At 42.5% G+C, this 19827-nt stretch overlaps 1 protein-coding gene across 2 annotated transcripts in view; it reads right to left on the bottom strand.

The window, feature by feature from the left end:
* The window catches only part of LOC111954102 (calcipressin-2-like), a 125701-nt gene that overhangs the window by 38553 nt on the left and 67321 nt on the right, over window positions 1–19827 (bottom strand). For both annotated transcript variants that reach the window (XM_070435748.1, XM_070435749.1), the window contains 2 exons: window positions 14968–15141; window positions 14011–14182 (listed from right to left, as the gene is read on the bottom strand). In XM_070435748.1, coding sequence (XP_070291849.1) covers window positions 14011–14182; window positions 14968–15141 — 346 coding nt within the window. The remainder of the gene's footprint in view (window positions 1–14010; window positions 14183–14967; window positions 15142–19827) is intronic.

Below are 19827 nucleotides of genomic sequence, written 5' to 3' on the forward strand. Positions count from 1 at the left end.
AGAGAGCCCTCTGCCCCAGAGAGAAGTACCCATTGCCCATGCTGACAGGGCCTGATCTCCACTAACAAGTACACCTACAGATTTGCTTACTCAACTCTAACTTCCTGTGTACACAATGAGCCTGGTTACAGTGATGGATAAGATCAGTTTCACTATCTGTAAAGAGCCTAGTAACAGATGCAGTTAATCTCAAACAGGGACTCAATAGGAATATGAAATGGTGTTCCAGTAAATATGAGAGGAAGTACGTATATTGCATGTTTTGATAGATACAGGAAGAGTCAGAGTCATATGAGTAACCAATCTTAGTTGTAGGCCTACAGTATATTCCGGTTAGTGGGCCTATGCAGTCATGCAGGCTATTCCCTAAGGTATAGGGGATAACCCCAATTTATCAGATCAGGGAGAGGAGGGATAGAGAGGGCGAGAGAGTGAGGATAGAGGGACCGAGAGAGGAAAGATAGTGATGGGGGGGGGGGAGAAATAGAGAATTCCCTAGGGGTTGACAGCTGAGAGTTAGTAATGCCAAACACGGTTGCATAATTTAAATGTTCCTACATCCCACCACCTGGAGCCATTTTAACAGCCACTGCAGCTTAAAATAGAAGAAGAGAGAGATCCTTAAAATAGAAGAGAGAGATACTTAAAATAGAAGAGAGGTTAGCAAGGAACTGCAGGTGCTTACTCCCCCTCTCTCTTTATATCATTGTCTGGGACGAAGGGTGTTTACTGTGGGAGTTAACCGTGCGATTGGCAGCTCAAGCTACGTCTAGTTAAAATAAGCAAAATGGCCAGATTCTGTGAAACAGCTGTTCTGATGAGAAATTGAGGCTCTTTCCAGGAAGGGCTTGAGGTGAGCTTGACTCTGGCGGTATGGAATACTGTATAATCCTTGCACATTTAGATACTCACTGAAATGGAGCATTCTCAGAGCGTAGTAGCCTAGCTTTCACAATACTAAGCTTAACTACTGGACACTATATAATCATCATACCAATCTTGGCTTTTTGAGTAGGGTTAGGCCTACTACTGGACAAAAAAAGCACTCTAGTATTAGGCATTTAGTGAGCTATAAAAAAATGCCAGACAAAAAGATGAATGACATTCCATTTAGATGTAGTATAAACAAGAACAAGACATGATAGCTGACTGATTGACATTTGCATCCGCTGCTTGCTCTGACTAAACCTCTAACTCAAAGACGGCCATCATTACCACACCAGACACAATTGTGGTTGTCACTCTCTCCTGACTGACTGCCTGACACAGTGGCTGAGGTGATTCCAACCTAGAGGAGTGTGGGAGGGATTGATTGTGTTGTTTATCAGATGGTGCGATTTAAAGGGTGTGAGAAATATAAAAATGACTGTTTGTAGCCAGCACTTTCAGCCAGAGGATTTCGAAACGGAAGTCTGAAAAAAGTGATGCTATTCCATCGATTTCCCTCTTCTCTACAAAGAGGAAGGCATCCGATCAGCCAACATCAGTGCAACAGAAAAGAAGCTAAGCTGAGGTAATGTAGTTAACGTTACTTATCTAACTAGCTAGCTAGCGAACTACATTTGTTTATGTTCTATTTTGAGTCCGAACGCATCAACATCTGCAGCGGCATCAACATCAAGCTCAACACCAGGAACTAGTAAGTGTAAGTCACCTTCTAAAATCTTACTAAAATCTACTAAATCTTTCCATGACGAGTAAATAAATATACTGGAGCTAGGCATATACATAGTCCGTGTCTTGTTGTCATAGCTGGTGTGTTTACAAGTAGGCTACAACTTCTACTGTCGTTTTCTCTGTGTAGTGGAGGCTTAGTTGATTGTTCATACAAGGCTTGAAGTCTACATTGGAGAAAACAAGGTATTAGTAAGGAGGGGATGGTGTGTGTGAAGGTTAGCATGCATGATCTATTGACATGAGCGTGGAGGGTGGATATTGTACCTTGTTTGAGTGTGTATTGATGGGGACAAAGTAGTAAAATGTTGTCTAATCACTGACTACTGTGTGTCCTTCAGACTAATCCTGCTACTGATGACGACCTTGACACCAGTGTTAGTAGTACAGAGCCTATAGACCCATTGGATGAAAGCTTTCAGCCTGGAATAAGCCTAAACTCAACATCATCTGACGTTGAAACAAGCCAGGACAGCCAAAGGTATTTATGAAAGCACAATACCCTCTTGAGAAAACAAAATCACCAATACACTAAACTATTCTCCTCAAACTTTTTACACCCTTGCAGTCAGTTCTTTGGCAGGGGTGAGGGCTGTTAGTGTACTCTTCCAACATATMTACTGTATTGTTGGCAGTGCTTGTCTACTCAACAGCACAACTGTAGGCACTCATATACAACAATACACAACTGGACTTTCTACATGTCAAGCCCCCATCAAACGTTTCACATCTTTGCTAACAGTCCATCTCAATGCCCCATTATTGACTCTAACAGAACACATACTGTACCAGTCTACTGTATCCTTTTTTTGTTTACAGATGAACATGGTTTATTGTATGGTTACACATCCTCATGATCAGTATTGATGTTTTACACATCCTCTTCATGTCTTTCCAGGACACTTGCGGAACATACAAATCTTCTGCAAGAGGTCGAAGCAGTGTCTGGTGAAGAACATCGCCAAAGCCTGCTAAACCAGCTGCCATTACCCTTCACAAGCAGAGGTTCACCAGCTGAAGAACATTCAACTAACACCACATCCATATTCAGTTAGACTCATGTTCTAGTATAATATAGATTAAATGATGCCAGCTGATTCATGATTTCGACTGTCTGAGAAACGCTGCCTGCCTGTCTGTCTCGTCCCGACTCCCGACACGTTCATTACTATGGGACAGCTGGAGATAAAATTTGAATATTGAAACAAGGTTGCAAATGTCAGAGGGACAAACAGCAAGGTTTATACAAATCTCCGCTGTTGAAAACTAAATGTTAGTCTAAAAGATATGTGAGATAATGTCTAGATGCTTTTTACAGTGGAGATCAAGTTTATAAATTGCCTGGCTGGGCTGATGAGACAGTGGCTTGTGCAGTCAGATAGGCATTTTAACGTTATAGATTTAGCTGGTGGTAACTTGTGAAATAGACACCGGCTGGAATGCAGTTTTAACCAATCACCATTCAGAATTAGAACTACCCGTTGTATAATATAGATTATCAGAAACCAATAAAGTGCTGACTTCAACTTCTGGATCAATTCATTGTGATATTCATGAAATATATTTGGATAATCTAGGTTCAATCTTACTGCTAAAACAAATTATGCAGGGAGTTGGTGTATAATTTAAACTTTAATTTGTTGGCAAGTAAACATGTAGATTAGTCTATCAATATAACAAATAAGTAAACATGGCTTGTATTCAAGACAAAGTTTATTTGCTCTGGAGACCGAGGTGAGTTTACACAGCAGTATGCAGGGACTGTTATGTCAATGTATGACATACAGTTGAAGTCAGAAGTTTATATACACCGTAGCCAAATACAGTTAAACTCAGATTTTCACCATGCCTTCCACAAGCTTCCCACAATAAGTGGGTGAATTTTGGCCCATTCCTCCTGACAGAGCTGGTGCAACTGAGTCAGGTTTGTAGGCCTCCTTGCTCACACACGCCTTTTCAGTTCTGTCCACACATTTTCTATAGGCTTGAGGTCAGGGCTTTGTGATGGCCACTCCAATACCTTGACGTTGTTGTCCTTAAGCCATTTTGCCACAACTTTGGAAGTATGCTTGGGGTCATTGTCCATTTGGAAGACCCATTTGCGACCAAGCTTTAACTTCCTGACTGATGTCTTGAGATGTTGCTTCAATATATCCACATCATTTTCCTACCTCATGATTCCATCTATTTTGTGAAGTGCACCAGTCCCTCCTGCAGCAAAGCTCCCCCACAACATGATGCTGCCACCCCCGTGCTTCACAGTTGGGATGGTGTTCTGCGGCTTGCAAGCATCCCCTTTTTCCTCCAAACATAATGATGGTCATTATGGCCAAACAGTTGTATTTTTGTTTCATCAGACCAGAGGACATTTCTCCAAAAAGTACGATCTTTGTCCCCATGTGCAGTTGCAAACCATAGTCTGGCTTTTTTATGGCGGATTTGCAGCAGTGGCTTCTTCCTTGCTGAGCGGCCTTTCAGGTTATGTCGATATAGGACTCGTTTTACCGTGAATATAGATACTTTTGTACCTGTTTCCTCCAGCATCTTCACTAGGTCCTTTGCTGTTGTTCTGGGATTGATCTGCACTTTTCGCACCAAAGTACGTTCATCTCTAGGAGACAGAACGTGTCTCCTTCCTGAGCAGTGTGACGGCTGCGTGGTCCTATGGTGTTTATACTTACGTACTATTGTTTGTACAGATGAACGTGGTACCTTCAGGCGTTTGGAAATTGCTCCCAAGGATGAACCAGACTTGTGGAGGTCTACAATGGTTTTTCTGAGGTCTTGGCTGATTTCTTTTCATTTTCCCATGACGTCAAGCAAAGAGGCACCTAGTCTGAAGGTAATACATCCACAGGTACACCTCCAATTGACTCAAATTATGTCAATTAGCCTATCAGAAGCTTCTAAAGTCACGACATCATTTTCTGGAATTTTCCAAGCTGTTTAAAGGCACAGTTAACTTAGTGTATGTAAACTTCTGACCCACTGGAATTGTGATACAGTGAATTATAAGTGAAATAATCTGTCTGTAAAGAATTGTTGGAAAAAATTACTTGTGTCATGCACAAAGTAGATGTCCTAACCGACTTGCCAAAACTATAGTTTGTTAACAAGAAATTTGTGGAGTGGTTGAAAAACCAATTTTAATGACTCCAACCTAAGTGTATGTAAACTTCCGACTTCAACTGTATATACAGTAGAAGATAAATATACTACGAATGCTTATAATACATACCACAGTTCTACAAAGGGAATACTTGCATAGGGTATGTTGGGGTGCTGCAGTGAGGTGTTCAGAGTCACTTTGATACAAGGGGGCAATTGTTGTTATAGGACCTTTCGCATCTCCTCTTGAGAGTCATCAACTTCTTTGTATCCAAGCGGTATTGTCTGCGAGAGAAAGACGAAAACACTATTAGACATTCATGGGCAATCGCTGTGTACTGTCTGTTCCTACTGTAGCAGCATGGTGTAGAATATGAGACATCTCACAGACACATGTTAGCTAGCTAGCTATAACACACAGGTATAGTTACTCCAAGACGAATATGAGTAATAAAGCCAAAGTCATTCCTTTACTCTCCACCATAATCATCCAAACATTTATCCAGTTTTGCTCCTAATGAGAGGCACTGAGGCTAGCTAGGCTAGTTAGGTAAATAGCTATAACATTAGACTACAGTACATTTTAGGTATAGCAAAAGCAGCTAGCTGGCTAAACTTGTCTTGTAATGGTACTTACAAGTCCTGTTAAGGCCGACTTAATCACCAAATTGTACTGTACAACACTGCTTTGTGTAAAAAGAGAGGTTATATTTAAGCAATAAGGCCCGAGGAGGTGTGGTATATGGCCTATATACCACGGCTAAGGGCTGTTCCTAAGCAAGACACAACGAGGAGTGCCTGGATACAGCCCTTAGCCGTGGTATATTGGCCATATATCACAAACCCTTGAGGTGCCTTATTGCTATTATAAACTGTTTACCAACGTAATTATAGCAGTAAAAAGAACTGTTTTGACATACCCGTGGTATACGGGTCGATCAGCCGATCAGCATTCAGGGCTCGAACCACCCAGTTTATAATACTAGCTAGCTACCGACAGCAAAACAACTTACTTCTTTGTCATTTGCCCTCCTGAGTCCTGGTCCAGCTGGTCTAGGCTACCGCCACTGCTTGCTTGTCTCGCAATTATTTTTCTCGGTCTCAACTCCTCTTCAGTGTATTCCGGCTCAAATAAATAGGGCTGTATGTTCCTATGTAAAAGAACATTTAAAAAAAATCAATGTCCAGTTCTTCTTGGAAAGAGGAATCATCAGAAACAGCCAATGTAGCTAATTCATTAGCAATCTCCGATAGATAGTGCACGGTAACATGTCTCTAGTGAAGCTGTAAACTTGTACCGCCCGTGTTTTGAAAAGCCTGATTTCGAAAGTGGAAACAAGAAAGTAGACCTCCCGTCAGGCTGTAGTCTTTACAAAGCCAGGGAAAATGAGTCAATTTAGATATCCTGCAATGTCCTGGCAGTCCAAAGGCTCTATTGAGCAAGGACAACCATATCTAATCGCTGCTATCGTGATCATGCAATCGGCGAAACACAAAGGCCACAATTATTGCTACAAAACGTGACACCATTTATTTTTTAGATTAGACATCTCCTAGCACGAAAAATAATAATAATCCAGCTATAGTGCATAATTATGTCTGAAACACCCTCTCATCAATCAGAATTATGTAGGGAGACTGGAAAAACACACCAAATAGTGTCTGGCGGTGAAGTTTTCCTTTAATGAGAGGACTGTTGATATTCCTCTCATAGCAGAGATGAATAAGCCCGTGGTGTATCGGGTTCAGTAGGCACAGGTCGTCGATGTCTCTCAGCCTCATGCATTATTTATGGTTGACATGGCGACGCGCAGCAGAACCTTTGTGGAGAGAGTGGCACTGCTTTGGCATGCAGCTCTTTCAAGTCGGTGGCATATTACATTTAGCACACTAGCACAGCCCCTCTGATGGCATGAAAAACAGAGGCAGACTGGAGCAGAGGAGTGATGGCGGATAGGATACATTCTGACTGGAGTGCTGTTCTTTAAATCAAAAGGGATGCCTCGTGTCTTAAACTGGTGAGAGATACTGTATTACAGACAGACAAGTTGATCCATCTCAACCTCATATTTTACTGTGTGTGAAATGCTTTTTAAATCAATACATGTCATAGGAAGCCTCCTGGGCAATATTGCATAGTCTGACAGACAGAGCTAAACATGTCCATGGATCTAAATACATAGTTATTTTAGATTAACTCTCCCCTCTTTTACTATAATGTCACACACAACCTTGTGCGGAATGTCCTTCCTCAGTTTAAATACATATGTAAATAGCTTGTTGCCTGAAATAAATCTTGTGGAACACATTCCCCATGGGAACAGTACTTAATTAGACCAACAGCTGGGGTTGTAGAGAGGTTGACCTGACTGACTCTTGTGAAATGGACGGTTACATCCTGAGCGGTCATCTACTCGGTCGGTCAACATGTGTGGTACACTACAAACACTAACTGGACATGACACGGTCATAAACGCCAGAACACAACCTTCCCTATACTCTGAAGTGGAAAGATACAGGAGTTAATACTCTTGTTATGATCATAAAGTCTTTTTAAGGACTCAAAGGGCTTTACATTGCATGGCAGTAAAACTTATTGATGTCTCTATACGGCATCTGAAGGTCAACTGGGGTCCAGCTCATATAAATTCTCCTTCACTCTCAGTCTTTGTTGTTGTGTCTCTATGCCCTTGTTCTGTACACAGAGGGTTGAATTAGGGATGATTATAAAACAGACAGTGATTGATGCCAGAGGACTTATTCTATGAATACTAAGAGGTTTAAAAAGGTACAGGTTCTGACCGGTGTGACTTGAGACCATCAACCCTTTAAAGAGGCAACCTGCAGTTGCTACATCCATTTTAAGACTTTTCAATTAATGAAATATACCAATTGATTATTGAAGAAAATAACTTATAAATAAATACCTCAAAACTTAGTTCAACTGTCATACCCCATCAGCTTGTTACTCATGTTACTCATGTTTTTAAACAATGTAAACATAAACAAACACTGTATTGCCTCAAAACATGTGTCCCTCTGCCCTCTAAATCGTGGCATTGAACGGTCCAGCAGACTTTTAGCCCTCCATTACTGGCTACGAGACTATTGTGTAACATTTATTGACAATTTTGATACCTTCTGGAAACAAAGCTTGTATTATAAGGAGGATGGGATCCACCCACATCATTTGGACTCCTGGATCCTTTCACAGCAATTTAAGGCTGCGTTGAAACAATAACTTATCAATGACCCAAGCCCAGCTCATTTAAGCCCTACAAATTGTGTCGCTGAGTTGTCATAATGCTTCAGCAAATGTACATTATTCTACGGGCCTTGGAAGACAATGTAAGTAACCTAATTTTTGTCCCTCTTACTGCCCTGAATGCCTCTGCTGATCCTACAGCTATTGTATGCAAAACTCATATGCCTATGAACCGGAGTTATACTGTTAGCACAGAGGTGGGGTGCACTAGCAGGAAGTACACTGTGTGCAGCTCACCCAGCACTAACATAAATAACCCAAGCATGTCTACCTCTGCTAAGCTTCCCAGTAATGCAAGAAAAACAATTAAGAATCCCAGAAAAGTGTTAAAAGTAGCGCATGTATGTAGTTTAAGAAACAAGGTTCATGAAATCAATCATTTGCTAGTGTTACAACCTGGCTCAAGATTGAAACAAACAATGGAAAACCACACACTGAATGAAGTGAATTTATTCCATAAATAAAGTAAACACTTTTTTTCAGATGAGGCATGAAGCATAAATTAGGGTTCAACTGCACAAAGCCACAACGAAACAACCAAAGGAAGGCATGGAGAGAGGAATCTCTTGCTGAATGGGGAAACAGTGGCTTTATGCCACAGCTGAGCCCCATCAGCACTGACGACCCTCCCAGCTCCACCCACCAATCTCCTGCAGGAAGTAAGCACAGCAAAACCCAGTGGACAGAGCAGGGAGGGGCCGTCACACTAGTAACAGATGACATTCATATTCTGACTATCTCTGAAACTCACTTAGATAATACCTTTGATGATACAGTGGTAGCAATACATGGTTAGAACATCTACAGAAGACAGAAATGCCAATGGTGGAGGTGTGGCTGTTTATATTCAAAACCACATTCCTGTAGAGATTAGAGAGGATCTCATGTTAAATACTGTTGAAGTAATATGGCTACAGGTTCATCTGCCTCACCTAAATCCCATTCTGGTGGGAAGCGGCTATAGACCACCAAGTGTTAACAGTCAGTATCTGGATAACGTGTGAAATGCTTGTCAATGTATGTGATATCAATTGAGAGGTATATTTTATGGGTGATTTAAATATTGACCGGCTTTCATAAGTCTGCCCACTCAAAAGAAAGCTTTAAACTGTAACTAGTGCCTGCAAACAGGTTCAGGTTATCAATCAACCTACCAGGGTAGTTACAAACAACACAGGAATGAAATCATCAACATGTATTGATCACATCTTTACTAATACTGCAGAAATGTGTTTGAAAATAGTAACCAAATCCATCGTATGTAGTGATCACAATATAGTAGCCATATCTAGGAAAATCAAAGTTCCAAAGGCTGGGCCTAATATAGTGCATAAGAGGTCATACAAAGCTTTGTAGCAATTCCAATGTTGTTGATGTAAAGAATATTTGTTGGTCCGTGGTGTGTAATGAGGAGCAACCAGATGCTGCACTTGACACATTTATGAAATTGCTTATCCCAGTTACTAATAAGCATGCACCCATTAAGAAAATGACTAAAAACTGTTAAATCCCTGTGGATTGATGAGGAATTTAAAAACTGCATGGTTGAAAGGATGAGGCAAAAGAAATTGCATGTTTTTACCTTTATTTAACAAGGCATGTCAGTTAAGAACAAATTCTTATTTACAATGACGGTTTCAGAATTTCTTGAGATTCAAAAAGGTGTCCCTCCGGGTTCAATTTTGGGTCCATTATTGTTCACTTTGTATATTAATGACATACGAAACACTGTTAATACTTGTAACATTCATCTCTATGCAGATGACACAATTTTGTGCCACCTCAGTGCAGCAGGCCATTCGTGAACTTCAGCATGACTTTGATTCAATTCAGAAATCACTTACAGATCTTAAATGAGTGTTAAATACAAGTAAAACCTAGCCATTGCTGTTCTCTAGGTCATGAAATATTGACCCTGACGACCTGCATATTTCAGCTATAAATGGAGCACAAATTGAGCTTGTTTCTCAATAGAAGTACCTGGGTGTCTGGATTGATGACAAGTTATCCTTCATAACGCATATAGAAAATCTGATCCAAGATTGTTTTTTTTATATCGAAATATAGATCACAACTTAGTATTAAAAATAGGAGAAATATTGTTCAAACAATGCTTCTCCCTGTTTTGAATTTTGGTGATATTGTTTACATGCATGCGGCAACCTCTGTTTTAAAACCCTTGGACGCAGTCTACCATTCAGCAATACGTTTTATCACAGGGGACAATTTTAGAACTCATCATTATAGCCTGTATAAAAATGTGGGATGGACCTCTCTGTCTGTAAGAAGAGAGCTGCATTCTCTGTTATTTACAGATGAAGTCGGAAGTTTACATACACTTAGGATGGAGTCATTAAAACTTGTTTTTCAACCACTCCACAAATTTCTTGTTAACAAACTATAGTTTTGGCAAGTCGGTTAGGACATCTACTTTGTGCATGACACAAGTAATTTTTCCAACAATTGTTTACAGACAGATTATGTCACTATCACAATTCCAGAAATGTACATACACTAAGTGCCTTTAAACAGCTTGAAAAATTCCAGAAAATTAAGTCATGGCTTTTAAAGCTTCTGATAGGCTACTTGACATAATTTGAGTCAACTGGAGGTGTACCTGTGGATGTATTTCAAGGCCGACCTTCAAACTCCGTGCCTCTTTGCTTGACATCATGGGAAAATCAAAAGAAGTCAGCCAAGACCTCAGAAACAAATGTAGACCTCCACAAGTCTGTTTCATTCTTGGGAGCAATTTCCAAACCCCTGACGGTACCACATTCATCTGTACAAAACAATAGTACGCAAGTATAAACACCATGGGACCACGCAGCCGTCATACCGCTCAGGAAGGAGACGCGTTCTGTCTCCTAGAGATTAACATAATTTGGTGTGAAATGTGCAAATCAATCCCAGAACAACAGAACCTTGTGAAGATGCTGGAGGAAACAGGTACAAAAGTATCTATATCCACAGTAAAACGAGTCCTATATCGACATAACCTGAAAGGCCACTCAGCAAGGAAGAAGCCACTGCTCAAAAACCGCCATAAAAAAGCCAGACTACAGTTTGCAACTACACATGGGGACAAAGATTGTTATGTGTTATATGTAACATCATTAATTAAGATAAGAATCATAAGTTACCAAAGCCGTTCACAGGACTGGATAACACTAGAGTTACCTCCAGTCTCCACAGATTTGGGAAAATCTGCGTTTAGTCCCCCCCCTAATTTGTGGAACAATCTCCAGAGTTCACTGCAGCGAGATGTGCTGGTGCACTCAGGCAGTTTACATTATTGATTGAGGACCTCTATGTAGTTAAATGTGATTGCTTTTATTAAATGTTTCTTTTTGTTTATTGTGCTGAATTAAACTCAGCAAAAAAAGAAACGTCCTCTCGCTCTCAACTGCATTTTATTTTCAGCAAACTTAACACGTGTAAATATTTGTATGAACATAACAAGATTCAACAACAGACAAACTGCTGTGAGAAGTTACCCCACTCTTCCACCAAGGCACCTGCAAGTTCCCGGACATGTCTGGGGGGAATGGCCCTAGCCCTRACCCTCCGATCCAACAGGTCCCAGACGTGCTCAATGAGATTGAGATCCGGGCTCTTCGCTGGCCATGGCAGAACACTGACATTCCTGTTTTGCAGGAAATCACGCACAGAACGGGCAGTATAGCTGGTGGCATTGTCATGCTGGAGGGTCATGTCAGGATGAGCCTGCAGGAAGGGTACCACATGAGGGAGGAGGGTGTCTTCCCTGTAACACACAGCGTTGAGATTGCCTGCAATGACAAAAAGCTCAGTCCGATGATGCTGTGACACACCGCCCCAGACCATGACGGACCCTCCACCTCCAAATCGAGGTCATTCCTTTGACGATAAACGCGAATCTGACCATCACCCCTGGTGAGACAAAACTGCGACTAGACAGTGAAGAGCACTTTTTGCCAGTCCTGTCTGGTCCAGCGACGGTGGGTTTGTGCCCATAGGCGACGTTGTTGCCGGTGATGTCTGGTGAGGACCTGCCTTACAACAGGCCTACAAGTCCTCAGTCCAGCCTCTCTCAGCCTATTGCGGCCAGTCTCAGCACTGATGGAGGGATTTTGCGTTCCTGGTGTAACTCGGGCAGTTGTTGTTGCCATCCTGTATCTGTCCCGCAGGTGTGATGTTCGGATGTACCGATCCTGTGCAGGTGTTGTTACATGTGGTCTGCCACTATGAGGATGATCAGCTGTCTGTCCTGTCTCCCTGTAGCGCTGTCTTAGGCATCTCACAGTACGGCCATTGCAATTTATTGCCCTGGCCACATCTGCAGTCCTCATGCCTCCTTGCAGCATGCCTAAGGCACGTTCACTCAGATAAGCAGGGACCCTGGGAATCTTTCTTTTGGTGTTTCTCAGAGTCAGTAGAAAGGCCTCTTTAGTGTCCTAAGTTTTCATAACTGTGACCTTAATTGCCTACCGTCTGTAAGCTGTTAGTGTCTTAACGACCATTCCACAGGTGCATGTTCATTAATTGTTTATGGTTCATTGAACAAGCATGGGAAACAGTGTTTAAACCCTTTACAATGAAGATCTGTGAAGCTGTTGCGTTTATATTGTTTTATACACGTGTATGTTTTATTCTGTTTTTATTGTAATGTGTAGAGGGCTCTCTTGTCAAAGAGATTTTTAACCTCAATGTGACTCCCTGTTTAAATAAATATGAAATAAAATAAATAAATAAAAGTAACTCATGCAAGCATTAAAATTCGATAAAAAAAACAGATACAAATACACCTTATGGACCAGCGGGGACTGTGAAGCAGCACAAACATAGGCACAAACACATGCATACAAATGCACGATAACATACGCAGTATACACACATCTACACATGGATTTTGTACTGTAGATATGTGGTAGTAGAGTAGGGCCTGAGGGCACACACTTAATATGTTGTGAAATCTGTTGTGAATGTATTGTAATGTTTTACAAAATGTCTAACTGCCTTCATTTTGCTGGACCCCACGAAGGGTAGCAGCTAATGGGGATCCATAATAAATACAAATAAATACAAATGCATGGTTAAAACTATAATTTTGATATCCTGGATGGTCAGTCCTTGTATCCATAGCTCTGTGCATGAGTTTGAGAGTAGTTACATTTCTCCAGCCACATCCCTCAGCTGTTCACCATATCAGTGGTGGAGAGGCGATTTGTTATTGTTTGAACTTCAGATTGCCACTTTAAACAACAATGATTTGACCTGATCCCCTGCTTAACCGAGGGTAGGTGATCTAGGATGTCCAATTACCTGACGCACACGGAGAACTGGATATATTTAAAGAGTGGATATATTTACAGAGTGGATACATTTACAGACAGAGATATGAGAGAGGGAACGAGAGGGAGAATGACAAATAGCTATCAAGCAAGAGAATGGGACACTAGAAAGATCAGACAGAGAATGGGACACTAGAAAGATCAGACAGAGAATGGGACACTAGAAAGATCAGACAGAGAATGGACAATAGAAAGACCAGACAGAGAAATGGGAGAATAGAAAGACAGACAGAGAATGGGACACTAGAAAGATCAGACAGAGAATGGGACACTGGAAAGATCAGACAGAGAATGGGACACTAGAAAGATCAGACAGAGAATGGGACACTAGAAAGCTCAGACAGAGAATGGGACACTAGAAAGATCAGACAGAGAATGGGACCACTAGAAAGATCAGAAGAGAATGGGACAATAGAAAGACCAGACAGAGAATGGGACAATAGAAAGACCAGACAGAGAATGGGACACTAGAAAGATCAGACAGAGAATGGGAGACAGAAATGATTGAGAAAAGGAAACATGGAGAGTAATTGAAAGTTGTGAGAGAAGGAATGAGACTGACAATTTAAAACTGACAGCGAGCGGTCGCTCTGTAAGAAACAGTATGCACTATATAGTGGTATAACTCACCGGGGCCCAGCTTGGCCACCGCATAGAGCAGGTCGTAGTTGATGACGGTCGTGGCCTCGTCTATCTGCTGCCAGCCAATGGGCGGTGAGCCGGGAGGGGAGATGAGGAACTGTTTAGAGGGCTGAGGAGGAGCCAGGTGCAGGTTATCACCGTCTGATACTGGGTTCTGGACCTGAGAGAGCGAGAGAGAGAGAGAGAGAGAGAATGCGTTTGAATCCGATGTCTCTTAGTAATAGGCTTGAACAAAAACTTAGTCTAGTGAGGTACAGACCCTCATCATCGCCACCAGGCCTGTCATCTTGACTAATAGCTAATAGGCCTAAATTAGTGCAGATCACACGCAGATGAACCTAATGTAGCGCAGGTGTAGAAAGACGGCTGAGCGGAGTCCCCACTTCCGTTTTTCAGGGGAAATGGAGGATAGGTTGAAAATACTGTACCCCTGAAAACTGGCAACATCTGCGTTCTACCAACGGCGTTAAGGGTGCATGTAGATCACCAGAGTGCTGTGAAGTGTGCGCCAGCCTCCAGGCAACACAACGGAACATTTGGTCCTGCAGATAATAGGTCTTCTCTAACAGGAGAATAACTCATGGACTTAATCTCTCTTTCTCTCTGCCTCAGCGGAGTGTTTGTGACCCTCATATCCTTTGGGAAAGGAATTAGACAGGCCTATTGGCTAATGTGGAGCAATCACACGCTGCTGCAAGGAGGACAGCACATGCACACACACACACACACACACACACACAAACACACACAATGGAGAGGCTTTTAAAGTTAGTCACACTGCAACGGTCACAAAACCTTTTCCATAAACACAGTTTTTTCCCTGAACTATACACCATAACTAAAGCTAGTGTCTTAAGGTGTCCTTTGCTTCCAGCAATAGGCAACAAAACTATCATAAGGGTAAATCAAAGTCCGTCCTGCCTGTTGTACTGTATAAATACTGACCTGGGCGAAGTAGAGTTTGAGCTTCTTGCCCCTGAAGGGTGTTTCGTGCAGCTCTATCCTGGCGCTTGCGGCTGCTTTGGGGTTGCTGAAGTTGATACGGACACGCCGGAAGCTCTTGAACAGCTGGAACGTCACCCGCTCATCGTAGGACAGGAACAAAGCCTCAAACATCTCCTGAACCAAGACAATATAGAGAGACAAAAACAAACCACATGAAATTGTGCATAATATGGTTTCAGGTGGTAAATGCCGAAGCATGAATAATTCAGATAGACATACAGTAAGCCCTGAGGGAGAAAGAGACAGTCAGCAGTGTCTGGGGTGAGGCTCTATATTTATCACAGCTTCCACCAGTCCCCACAGAATCCAGGTAACAACCTGTTAATCATGCACAGGGGATGCTGCATGTCTCTGTGTTGTTTTATTGGGTGCAGTCTAGATTATGTTTTCTGTTGCCGATTCATTAAGCCTGGCCAGAGGAGAGAAGGAGCGAGAGAGAAAAGCGAGAGGGAGCGAGAGAGCGAGGAAAAACATGTGTGTGTGTTTGGAATCTATCCACTCACTTAGCATTCATTTCCTGCTGCGGGGTAGAGCTAATGAAAGGTGTCTTATCTGAGCATCATCTCCCAGACCTGCCCTGGGCTCCATAGAGAAAGGAGAGAGAGTAGAAAGGGAGAGAGTAGAAAGAGAGAGGGGAGAAGTGTAGTGCTATGGATACAGCGGAAGTCAGAGTTGGGGGAGAGAGGGATGCAGGGTCGAGGAAAGAGGGGAAATAAAGAGGAAAGTCGTTTCCTCAGACCAGGGGGCCACACTCAGTTCTGGGAAAATCTCCCACAACCTCTGGGCTCTACAGCCTGATCGCTAACACAACATATCTGTTACTGTAGCTATGTCTGTCCTCTATGACCATACCTCATAACCCCAGGATAGAATTCATAGGTTATAGCCAGACCAGGTTATACACAGAACAAGTGTGCAATAGGGATGATTGTGTCAAACACTAAATTCTYTGAATTAAGACACTCAACCGAAAAGCAAATCTCCCACCTCAGTTAACTCACACGACTGGTACTTTCCCCAAATGAGACGTTTGTTCACAATAACAAGCAGGTCTTAAACACAGCATTAAAGACAGAGCAGAGCATATGGCCTACAGTATTTCCCCTCCCTCCCACATGGTGGTGAGGGGAGATGCTGTTCTAGCAGACTCTAAACGAGCCACCTCATTTAGCCAGTAATGAGTGTGAAGATGAACACTTTTAAAGAGATCATCTGCTGCTTAACTGTCCATCTGAAGAAATATTTGCTGTGAATTGATTAGCAGTGCATGTGTAAAAAAAATAAAAACTTGAACAGGGATTTCATTTATCTCTCTCTTGTCTAAAGACAGCCACTATATCCACATTAGAAGGATCAGCAATAGTGAGACTGCATGGGAAGTTACAGAGAGCGTGTCCATGTACAGTACAATCATTCAATGGATCTTTTGTTAGTCAGTTAATACATTCCGAGCCAAGGAAGATTTTTAGATTCGGCTGTGCTCCATCAAATAAACAATGTGACCACATAACATTGTTTAAAAGACATCTGTTAAAACTAGTCTGACAGAATAGTTCCAAGATGCCACATCTCACTCCCATCAAAACATCTATTCACAACACTTTGAGTCACTCAGATACAATAGTCGTCTATCAGCACGCCTGACAAAGAGAGCGCATTAGCAGCTCGTTATGTCAGAGCCGGTGACAGATGAAAATATGACTTCCTTGGTGGAGCTGGTCTGTAGAGACAGGCAGTCACTTTCCAAACTAGTAAATGTGTCTCAGAGTTTGTTTCCTGTCAGTGTGTGTGAGATCGGTGGCGTGTAGCAGGCTCCCGATGCCTAGTAAGTGTCCTGGGAGCTGACAGCTGGGACTGGTATGTGTCTGTCCTGATTGYGGGGCTGGAAATGAGTGGTGACAGCTCAGTTCAGTTTTCTGTACTCCTCCCCTTCGACAGGTGAGGGGGTGTAAAATAGAGCGGTCTGGTGGAGGAGAACCTGGCTCACTGCAGGTGCCTTGGATCAGCACTTTAACAGTTTCCCTCTGCGTTGTCGGAGTAGTGGGAATGAATACAGCAGCAAATGTTGCTGCTTCAACGTTTCACCTCGGTAGCATGTTCTTCTGCCTTTCAATAAGCCAGAGGAGTAGGATGACGTTGCCCCCTAGACACTGATAAGAGGTCACGTTTGCATTCCTCTCCCGAATGGTCTAAGCTCAAGATCGAGGCAAACTGCTCCTAGATCTGTACCTAGAAGCAACTTCTAGCCAGAGTTAAGGCTAAAGCAGACATAATGTCCCTCCCTGTGTTGCGTCCAACTCATGAACATTAGACTGGGTTCCCTCTCTGTACAACAATATTCCAACTCAGGTGATGTATCCATCTCCAAGATTCTAGAGCCTCAGACCCACACCACACAGAGGAGGAAAGTGTTTCAGCAGTTGGATGGAAAGCAGCACCAGCAGGGCAGTGTGTGGATCTGAGCTGGCTTAGCATGGAACCTGTCACACATGAAACCTGATCCACCAATCAGTAACATCACCCTCTGGGTCAGGTTTATGTTCCATCACTAGGGCTTTAGCTTACATAGGCCTAATGGCATTAAAATACCTGGCCTGTTCTACTTTAGTCTGTTCCGCAGAGAAGGCATTGTGAGTGTAATTCGAGAATAGATCACATTCTTTCGCAAATATGGACAGCGAGGTGAGGAGTGGAAGAAAAGAGAGGGGGGGTTTCGTTGGAGCTGGAATGGAGGGAACATACTGTAGCGTTCTAAAAATACTCTTTCTCTCCCGCCTGCCGACCGATCAATGCATTACCAAAGAGCTGGTGGGCACATTCCTCCTAGTTAAGCAAATGGCTCAGGCACATTACTGGTGGAATAACGCACGTTGCTCAGGAGGAGAGATTGATAAAAATAGCTTCAGAATTATCATTTTTATCAGAATCTGAGAATCTGAGGTAGTTAGTTAGAGAGGCTGAGGCCCTGATGTCATCTGGAAACAGGGTATGTTTGGGGGTGTTTAGTGTGTGTGTGTGTTGTGTGTGTGTGTGTGTGTGTGTGTGTGTGTGTGTGTGTGTGTGTGTGTGTGTGTGTGTGTGTGTGTGTGTGTGTGTGTTGTGTGTGTGTGGTGTGGTGTGTGTTGTGTGTGTGTGGTGTGCGTGCTGCGTGTGTACAAAGATAGTTGTGATAAGGAAAGTATAACCTCTCTGACATCACGCAGATGGGTCATGAGTGTGTGTGTGGGGTGTGTGTGGGGATAGGTACTGAAGCCTTTCAGGACACGTATCACCCTAATGGTTAGTGAGAGTGTGTCCATAACAAACGTATCAAACACTGCGGAGGCTCGAAGACAAATAATGTCAGAAAAGTGATTAGCAAAGAGGGTGTTAGACTGGAGGGGCAGGGAGGATGTGCAGGCATACAGCTGTTGTTAGAGAGGATGACCAGGAAGGACAGGATGGGAGTGAGTAAGTGATGGTACTTCTTGTTAGTTAGGTCCATTACTTGTCTGGAGCTGCTTCCAGGGGCGTAGCTAGGTCCAAGGCAATACAAAATACATTGAGGAAATTACAAATGATCTTGCAGAAGCATTACTGTAGTTAAATTTCAATAATTACTGTAGTTCAACATCACACATTTTGGTTCCTCTCTAGGTTTCTTCCTAGGTTCTTGCCTTTCTAGGGAGTTTTTCCCAGCCACTGTGCATTCCTTGCTCTTTGGGGTTTTAGGCTGGGTATTTAATATAAGCACTTTGTGACAACTGCTGATGTAAAAAGGGGTTTATAAAATAGATTTGATTGATTGATTTGATTTTCTCCTCCAGTGATAGTGAAGGCTGGCAGTAGCCTGGGGCATATTGAGTTTCACATTGACTGACTGTTACCATATTTCAAAGCAACGTCCCTGCAATACTGAGACATCCAGGTAGAATGCATTAGATATTCTCTACCGTAGTGTGATGTAACATATTACTTTAAGAGCAGGGAAAAGGAATGAATACGACTGATACAACCTCTAGAAACGCCACAGAATCCAACACATTCTGACTGCAGAACGAGAAAGATATGCACACATACACAAGGTGCAGCAGATTATTCATAGCTATGTTTTCCCCATGCAAACTATATATCACTTTGAGAATGACACAGAGTTGACTCGTTAGCGAGACAGGGGATCCGACTACTTTTCCAAAGCAATGATCTGTCCGAAGGTATCAACTGTTATCTAATGTTCTGACGTAGAACCATTCAAGTGTAGTACGTGGATGACAGCAGGAGGAGAGGAGGAAATGTAATCATCTTGCAGAATGCTTTGTGTTTCAGAGCTGATGAGTTGGAAAGTGGTGGTGCTCGTGTGGGGTTATATGTTTAAATCAGGTGATGTGAACGGGTGACAGAACAAGGTCAAACGAGACCTACTGCTACACACAGTGAAGTATGTTAAGAGCAAAGCATGAGGTGCCATTTTGCTAACTGTTGCCACGGGGTTATGCAACATCAGCATATTTCAATAAATCTAGCACAAGTAGCACAACGAACAATAACACTCAACATAAACAAAGATGACCTAGAAAATATTACGCTGGATGAAAAAGACCAGTCCATTGAAACTCATTACCCTTCGACAACATTGACACAAGCCAAAGGCAATAGGAGAATTTCTGGGCTAAAATAATGCACACAGCGGAGGTACGCTGGGAATGCAGAGCAGCTTCCAGTATTTCACCGTTCCGACTCGGAGCTGTCCTGTGTTGTGCTCTCTCTGCACTCAGAATGTTAACGAGAAACAGCTTGTGTTCTGTTCCTACATTGTTTTCA

The sequence above is a fragment of the Salvelinus sp. IW2-2015 genome, linkage group LG28 (genome assembly GCF_002910315.2).
Source record: "Salvelinus sp. IW2-2015 linkage group LG28, ASM291031v2, whole genome shotgun sequence".
NCBI lineage: Eukaryota > Metazoa > Chordata > Actinopteri > Salmoniformes > Salmonidae > Salvelinus > Salvelinus sp. IW2-2015.